Source organism: Ruditapes philippinarum, unplaced genomic scaffold (genome assembly GCF_026571515.1).
Source record: "Ruditapes philippinarum isolate M1 unplaced genomic scaffold, ASM2657151v2 ctg6661_1_1_1_1, whole genome shotgun sequence".
In the NCBI taxonomy this organism is placed as follows: Eukaryota; Metazoa; Mollusca; class Bivalvia; order Venerida; family Veneridae; genus Ruditapes; species Ruditapes philippinarum.
This window is the reverse complement of record NW_026855106.1, coordinates 126166-135491: the sequence shown is the minus strand read 5'-3', so window position 1 is coordinate 135491 and position 9326 is coordinate 126166. Positions and strand designations below refer to the sequence as shown.

The 9326-nt window shown below is 33.2% G+C and overlaps 1 protein-coding gene across 1 annotated transcript; it reads left to right on the top strand.

Moving 5' to 3' along the window:
• Nucleotides 1-4791: 4791 nt before the first annotated feature.
• LOC132742121 (uncharacterized) lies at nt 4792-7199 on the top strand. Its single transcript, XM_060730443.1, has one exon. It carries the CDS (start codon nt 4886-4888, stop codon nt 6830-6832), a length of 1947 nt encoding a protein of 648 aa, XP_060586426.1. The 5' UTR covers nt 4792-4885; the 3' UTR covers nt 6833-7199.
• Nucleotides 7200-9326: the final 2127 nt, after the last annotated feature.

The following is a 9326-nucleotide window of genomic DNA, read 5'->3' as shown; positions in this document are numbered from 1 at the left end:
ATTTCAAACATGTACTATGTTAACTATTTCATACATGTACTTTTTTCTTCTCACAGCTGCATGAAAATATATGAAAAACATAATATAACTATGGTTATAGCAACGAAAAACATCTAGGGTACAGAACAAGTTTACTTTCCTGATCACATTTTATGTACCTAAAAATATATTTTTGAACTATCTATATGTTTAATTTCTGAGATAATCTCAAGAGTTGTCTACCAGGTTTTTATGTGTTCTGCGATGATTATGATTATTCTTTGTTGTAAACATATGAACTTGTTTAAAATAAATAAAACTGAAAAACGTAACTTGATTTCTTAATACTCTTATTTGTTATCTTAAAAGTATTTACGAGAATGATGGTTCACAGGTTGCCATAAAGGGAGCAAACTCTTATATAGTGATGGATTATTTCCCTTTCAAGCAAAAAAAACAACAAAAAACAAACAAAAAAACAGACATTTAGAATCCAAATAAAAAATATTTTTGTCAATCTCAGCACATGTACTTATCATATAAGCTGTTTTGAAAAATTCGTATTTAACGTCTATAATAAATAGACATGTAATAGATTATAGACGTTGATATATGTTGTTGTTGGTTGTTTTCTTTTTCTTTTTCTTTTTCAAACCTGCTTATATTAAGTTTCTATAAATATGTATTATATTTGACAAGTACATGTGCTAGGATTGAAAAATATACATTTTATTTGTAATTTTAAATGTTTTTGAGCTCCACACCCCAAGTGTCTGTGTATGTATTTGTAGATCCTGAAAATCCTGTCATGCAACATGATATGACAGCGAAGTCTTGCAAAAAAAATAATTAAAAAATGGATACAACGCTCAAGCAGGGATGTAGTATCCCTGGCACAAATTTAATATGATAGCTCCTAAATTATTCAGATAATCGAGCTAAAATTATTGAGTCATGACATTATATTTTTAACGTTGTGTTCAAGTGAAAAGAAATTAGAAAAAAAACTCGACGTCAAAGTTTACGCTACAAGGCATCGAGCATTTTTGTTAATTACACAGCAAGCATTTCTATTTACGTTTCAAATCAACATAAAGAAGTGTCCTTTTTCTGTCACTTTACTTATATTTTCAACAAAAAGCATTTTTCATTAAAGATATAGCGTAATATATTTTATTCATTTTTGTATTCCGTTAATATTTGACATTGAAGACATGCATGTCGTAGTGCAAAATGAATGAATGTTATGAATTATTAATGAGTAATAATTTAGAACGAATTAGGGCATGATAACGCTGATTTTGACAAGAGTAATGAAAGTTTAATGTGAGGCGGATTCATTGATTGCCAAATGAGGTTGAACACTAATTAGATTTTCATACATCATAACTATATGTAGATCACATAGCGATATAAAACCAAAGACACTTGATTTCGGGACAAAAACCCTTTTAACTTATTAATAGTTGTTATTTTGTTATGTAATGATTTTTTTAACGTAAAGTTCGTTTGTTTTTTAATACCCATCTTTTTTCACTTGTTACTTTTAAACACATAAGTATTTAATAAAAATAATAACTATATTTTTACGTTAAAAAATGTTACAGTCGGACTCTTTCATTGGCAGCAACAGTGTATTTTGTATCATTTCTTTTATTAGTGCAAATAGCACTAACAGCTACTTGCCGTAAGAAGAAAAGACTCCTTTTGTTAGTGTTAGTCCAATATATCTAGAAAATATGTGCTAGTAGTAGCTAACCAAACAGGATCGGGTGAAATTTGACCGCTATTGGTAAGCATAGAGGTTTAAAAACGTGCCTATGCATAAAAACTATGAAATGTACGTATCAATATGAATTATTTACGAACAACTTTCCTATCTCCTTCGAACAAACGTGTTTAAAGTGTCTATCCCACTATCAGTTTATATCTTAAGAAGAAAGGACAGCTACAAAATTTACGTTTAAGATTTGACTGTTATACGCATAGAGAATCAAAAGTTCGAAACGTCCACACATGCATCAAAAGACCCCGTTATCCGCGTAGATCTACAAATTTTTACTGAACAAAGAACCAACACACGAAGTGATTTTAAATACAATAAAACCTCGATTTGTTTTACCCGAATATATACCTATTATCATTTAATTTCTCGTCAGATTCTATCAAGTTTCTATTTGAAAACCCTTGCTATTAAATCTAATCTAACTTAATAAACAAAAATTTCCTTATACCCACCTAGCTTGTCCTCAGGGATTTTTGAAATACCCTGCATTTCTGCAAGATTGCACATGACGTGATCGAGTGCATGATTGTAAAGGACATGACCAAGTACATGATTGTACAGGGCGTGACAAAGTACATGGTTACACGGGACGTGACCAAGTGCATGATTGTACAGGAAGTGACCAAGTACATGATTTAACAGGACGTGACTAAGACATGATTGTACAGGAAATGACCAAGTAAGAACATGAGTGTACAGGACGTGACCAAGTACATGATTGTACAGGACGTGACCAAGTAAGAACATGTTTGTTAAGAACGTGACCAAGTAAGAACATGATTGTACAGGACGTGACCAAGTACATGATTTAACAGGACGTGACTAAGAACATGATTGTACAGGACATGACCAAGTAAGAACATGTTTGTAAAGGACGTGACCAAGTAAGAACATGTTTGTAAAAGACGTGACCAAGTAAAAACATGATTGTACATGACGTGACCAAGTACATATGATTGTACAGGACGTGACCAAGTAAGAACATGTTTGTAAAGGACGTGACCAAGTAAGAACATGATTGTCCATGACGTGACCAAGTACATAATTTAACAGAACGTTACTAAGAACATGATTGTACAGGACGTGACCAAGTAAAAACATGAGTGTACAGGACGTGACCAAGTAAGAACATGAGAGTACAGGACGTGACCAAGTAAGAACATGTTTGTAAAGGACGTGACCAAGTAAGAACATCTTTGTAAAGGACGTGACCAAGTAAGAACATGTTTGTAAAGGACGTGACCAAGTAAGAACATGAGTGTACAGGACGTGACCAAGTAAGAACATGTTTGTAAAGGACGTGACCAAGTACATGATTGTACAGGACGTGACCAAGTACATAATTTAACAGAACGTTACTAAGAACATGATTGTACAGGACGTGACCAAGTAAGAACATGAGTGTACAGGACGTGACCAAGTAAGAACATGTTTGTACAGGACGTGACCAAGTAAAAACATGTTTGTAAAGGACGTGACCAAGTAAGAACATGAGTGTACAGGACGTGACCAAGTAAGAACATGTTTGTAAAGGACGTGACCAAGTAAGAACATGATTGTACAGGACGTGGCCAAGTACATGATTGTACAGGACGTGACCAAGTACATGAATGAACAGGACGTGGCTATTGTAAGAACATGAGTGGACAGGACGTGGCTAATGTAAGAACATGAATAGACAGGACGTGACCAAGTAAGAACATGAATGTACAGGACGTGAATTCTAAATAATTGATAGGGGGTAATGAGAGGTGTTAAACACTTATTTGAAACTGTCTCGTATTTACGATCAATAAGATAAGCCTATCACTGCTATCATTGTTTTCAAAAGTGTTGTTGTTGTTGTTGCCCTGTTAGATTTTCCAAAACATTACTCATTGGTCATATATCTGAGCCCTTCATTGCTTCTTATGCGTTTTTGACAATTAGTACACTTACAGTGATTTTTTATTTTATAGTGAATTTAAAATGTCACTTTATTTTACATTTTGCTATCTTAATCACAAATCATTTCACATTCAGTGCTATTTTCTTCTGATAATGTGCATCGCATATGTTCTAAATCCATTAATAAAACATAAAACATGTTTGTCCTTCCTTTCTACAGGAAAAACAAAATTTCTTAGGCTTTTATATCCCCCTAAAAATCCAACGTGTGTATGTTAGTTAAATGTATCGTTGAAATACAGCCTAAAGTTTTATTAGTTTAAACATTTTACAAGATATGAAGAAAGTGTCAAAGTTTATTTGCACATCAGTACAAAACCCTTTGGCCACACATGCACGCACGACGCACGCACGCACGCACGCATACATACATACAAACATACATACATACATACATACATACATACATACATACATACATACATACAAATATACATACACATAGACAATATCATTGCATCTTAATTTACAATACATACTCGTACAATACATGATTAATACAAAATCACAAATAACTGAGTCATGAAAGAAGTGAACAAAATTCATATTTGGGATAATTGTGATGATATATCTATATATTCTTGGCGTATAATTTACATTAAGTATATATGAACTTATAAGAAGTTCTAATTCAATAGCCTAAATAAATAAAATGCAAAGCTTTTACTATGAAGCAGCTAAACGCTCTATTTAAAACAGTCTGAGCCTTGTTTTTCACTGGAGCTTAATTATATAGCTGGAGGTCTCAGTTATTACGAGTGAACAATTTTTGTATAAATATCATTAATGCAGCTGACACCTCAAATTAAATTAACATGGCACTGCTGAATTATAAAGAATGAGTGTAGATCAAATTTGGTTAAAAACAAATTCAGTGTATCTTATCAAAAGAGCTGAGTAATATTAAGTATGTTTCTTATCTGCCAGTAACAAGTCCCCCCCCCCCCGCACTCCCCCAATGAAACATTACGGCTACTGATAAATGCCACTCCGTATCACCGTGTGTTAACTTTAGACTTTAGCGACATAGGTATTCAAGTATTCATCCGCGACGCGTAAGTTTGTAATATTCACTTGAAAAAAACGGATGTGGCTAATACTGTTACAACTTAAGCGAAAGTACGTTATGACTGAAAATAACAATTCAGGACAGATAAAAATACACGGATAAATATGATACGCAGGTTTAGATCATGTAATGTGAACATAAAGCGATTTGGACTTTTGGTTATTTTGGGATCTGTTTTGTTAACATATTCATGGATTTACGTGTTGCCTCACCATACCGACGCCGAGTTAAAACCATGCAAAATAGAGAAATTAAACCCATGGGATGACTCGCTAAAACAGTACATTGTCGACCCACCGCCATTAAAATGCTCAAAGCGGCACCAGATTATGTTTGTTGACAGCGAAGGATATCTGCAATTTAATGAAACGGCAATGAGCCTAAACAAACTTGAGAAATCGTCATTTAAATGTGTGTATAGTACTATGAAAAGAGAAGATGGAGATGTGGAAGTGACATTTAGACCGGAACAAACATTTACGATACCAGCGTTCATAAAAAGTCACGTGTTTCGTGTAAAATGCTCAAACCAAACGAACAAACTTGTATACGATTATCTTCATTTTAACCCAGTTTGGAATGATAATGCAAAAAACATAGATCAAATAGAATCAGAAAGTGAAAACAAACTTAGTTTAATAATATTTGGAATAGACTCTGTTTCTAGATCTCACGCGCTGCGAAATCTTCCAAAATCGTACAAATTTCTTACAGATGAATTCAACATGTACGATTTCGAAGGCTATAGCAAAGTTGGCGAAAATACATGGCCGAATCTAGTCCCGCTTTTAACAGGAAAATCTCATAGAAGCTTTCCGTTAGAAAGTCATTTACGACATCATGTTGATTCTATGCCATTGGTGTGGAAAGAGGAAGTGATGAAGCGTTTTGCTACATACTTTGCCGAAGACAGGCCAGATATTTCTACATTTAATTTCGTGAAAAGTGGGTTTAAACATGTGCCAACTGACTTCTATTTCCGTCCATATACTCTAGGTATGCATAAGTTCGAGCCGAAGATTATTGACTTCTTAGGAAAACCGTCATGGGATTGTTACGGTGTTAAAAATTATTTTGATATACAAATTGATTATTTAAAGGGCTTTTTGAATAAATATAAGAATAGAAGAAAATTTGCATATTTCTGGAATAATCAAGTGTGCCACGAGCAGTTCACAACATTAAGCAGAGGGGATGATTCTTTGTTAGAATTTCTGAAGTGGATGCAGACGACAAATCAGACCAAGCATGCAATACTTGTCATGATAAGTGATCACGGCTACCGTATAGGCGGCGCTTCTTTGACCCATACGGGCAGAGCTGAAAACAATAAACCATGGTTGATGATTCATGTTCCAGAATATTTGAAACAAAAATATAAATGGCTGCATAAAACTTTGTCGGAAAACACACAAAGACTTACGACTCACTACGACATGTATCAGACCATGTTTGACCTGGTCCACGATGTTGCCTTCAATGAACAAATTACCAAACCTGTAAAAACTGATCTTGTTCGAAGAAATTTATTCCATTATATTCCAATAGAAAGAACGTGCGCTGATGCAGGTATTGAAGAGAAATATTGTACATGTAAGGAAAAAATAAACATATCAACTTCAAGTGGAATCGTTCAAGGCATGGCTAAATTTCTAGTTAAGGGAATTAACGAAATTTTGAAAAAGCAGCAAGACGTCTGCAGTGGTCTTGATTTTTATGACGTCACAGAAGCCTCGGTTTCGTATTCTAACAGTGATGAAGATAATATTCCAAAAGGACAAAAGCAACCCGGATTTTTTGAAAAGCTTTTTAATAAAGATATAAAAGACATTACAGGACGCTATTATATACTTTTTCACACCATACCCGGATACGCATATTTCGAAGGAACTGTTGATTTTTCAGAAATTGGACCAGAAGGAGAAAGGAATAAAATGACAATGATAGGGGAACCATCCCGACTAGATAGATATGGTAACCAATCTCATTGTGTCAACGACTCATTTCTAAGACTTTTTTGTTACTGTAAAGATAATAAACCTAGTAGATGATGATCATTCATTTATTTATTTATAAAGTATTTGCCAGTTCACATACAAACTTTGATTTCTCATATTGCAGGAAAGAGATTTTTTCGAATAAAAAAACAAACAATATTTTATCTCCCGAGTCATTTCTACATATAACTGTGTATTTTCTTCAATATTATTGCAAGAGAACAAAACTACCGGTATTTTCATCCGGATTTGAACACAATTTAAACATCTGTTTACTTTAAAACAATAAGAGAAATGTTTTAAAATATTAACGATGTTTGATATTAACTAATCTTGTTTGTACATGGTTATGTTTGCATATATGTATATGTGCAGTCAGTTAAAACGGAGGTGATTTTTATACATTAGATTAAAACTTTTACCAGCACGACTTAAATTTGTATCCAAAGTGTATGTTATATTATTTGATAAATGTATTTGTTAAAATATTGACAATTTTGTCTTATCAGGGATATTAGGTCTTTTATCTGACAACTTAAAGATAGCGCACTCACATTCACATGAATGATTATTCACTGGCCAATTTACTGCGATAAGATTGCCTAGTCTTGCCGGTGTCCCGGGACAACGCCGTTTGAACTTTCTATTACTAGGGTCCCAGAACAACGATAGTTAAAACGTTCTTGTGCATAATAAAAACAGTTAGTACTGCAGCCATTTAAGTAATTTAGAGCAAATATGTCACAAAATTACTACAAAGTATTTTTTGGAAACATCATACAAGTGTTTCAGGAGGAAGCACTATTGACAAATTTTTTTTATTATTGAAAATTCTTCGTTTATGTAAAATTTAAGTCTTAAAAAGCGCACACCTGTAACCTTAAAACTACCGGAGTAAATCCAAACAGCCATCTCTGTTTGTGAAAAGGCTAAGTTAAATTTTCTTGGAAATCAAAAAATGCAATTAAAAAATGTTTGAAGGCCTAAAATCAATTGTCTGCCTTATTTAAAACGATGCAGTGTGGAAAAAGTAGTGATTTTCAGCGGTCACGGCGGGTTAGAAAAACATTGCAATCTAAACCCCGAGGCAACTTCACTGATAACAGTTACAATGTTTAACATATTAAATTGTCAATTATTACCGGTACATATCAAACTAACTATCTTCGTATTGTGTGCACTCACCGGATATTTTGTAAATACCAGAAATAACAACACAAGAAGGCTAATATAGGATCAGGTCCATTATGTCCCAGAATTGCTTTTATTTCTCAAATGCTTTTCTTTATTTTTTGGTGTTGTGTTCAATGACCTGTTGACCATATAATTGGTGTGGCAGATAAAATTTATCCAAGGAAAACCTATATTCTAAAACATTTTTATTTAAAGGCTGGTTTTATGTTCTTATTCCCGGTCCATGTTAATCATCAGTTTTATGCATTGTCAGGCCAAAGTGACGACCAATGTTGATTTCAATGTAAAAATGTATTGAAGTTATTGACCATTTACAAAAACTTAACCAATTATGTTAACCCAAGGCAGAGACAATAGCTCCGGTTTTTTATATAAAAAGGTAGGGGGGGCGGGCTTTTTTTTATAACCAGTGTGGCATGGCTTTTTCAGTTATTTCAAAAAGTAATGCAATGCACACATTTACGATTTCAACTAGACTCGAAAAATGCACTTTTTGTTAGCCTTTGTGTGGTGTAACATTAACCTTTCAGTTTCGCATCTTGGACATGCGCACGACACCGTCTAAAGAAGTGGGCACAAATATTTCAAGATACTATAAGTAGTTATCAATAGTGGACTTTTCTGAAGTTTGACCTTGAAACTTAAGGCCATTAAGGGTTAAGGTCATATTTCAATAAATATAATGATCTTTTCCATAGGCATAGTATGTTGATGCATAAAGCTCTTGTAGCATGAAAATAATTTTACCAACAGACAGACAGACAGATTATTAAACTATCAGTTCACATGAAGGTTAGGCTAAGGGGCATAGAAAACTATAAAATACTGCAGGAAATATAAAATGACTTTTATTTCTATACATTAAAACAATACGAAATTATAAAATATTCTTAATAATAATATACTCATACTTTGAATATGAATTAGATTTCACAAACATTGAATTTACTTATATTCACTGCCAAAACCATCAAAAATAAAACCAAGCTCCTTCTTTATGAATTGGTTATGAAGAAATTTGCAGAAATAGTCTTTTGACATTGTCATGTACAATACACTTTTCAGAAGTCGAGCTGTTACTGGTGTAATATACTATATTAGTTTCAAACACTGCTTTGTTTTTTTATACATATTTTGATGGTAATCCCTGGAAAGATTTAGAAAATAAGTGTACGAAAAATGCATATTTTGCATGATCAATGTTATATAAATGAATGTATCTGACATTTTCAGTCAAAATTTTCAACTCTTTGAAGAAAATACCCAATATGAATAGAACTTATCAGCTTATCACACAAGATGAAATACTTATATGAGCTGTGCCACAACAAAACCAACATAGTGCGTTTGCCAC

Bases quoted from the DNA above. Each gene is read 5' to 3' on its own strand.
- LOC132742121 (XM_060730443.1), top strand. From the start codon at position 4,886: ATGATACGCAGGTTTAGATCATGTAATGTGAACATAAAGCGATTTGGA.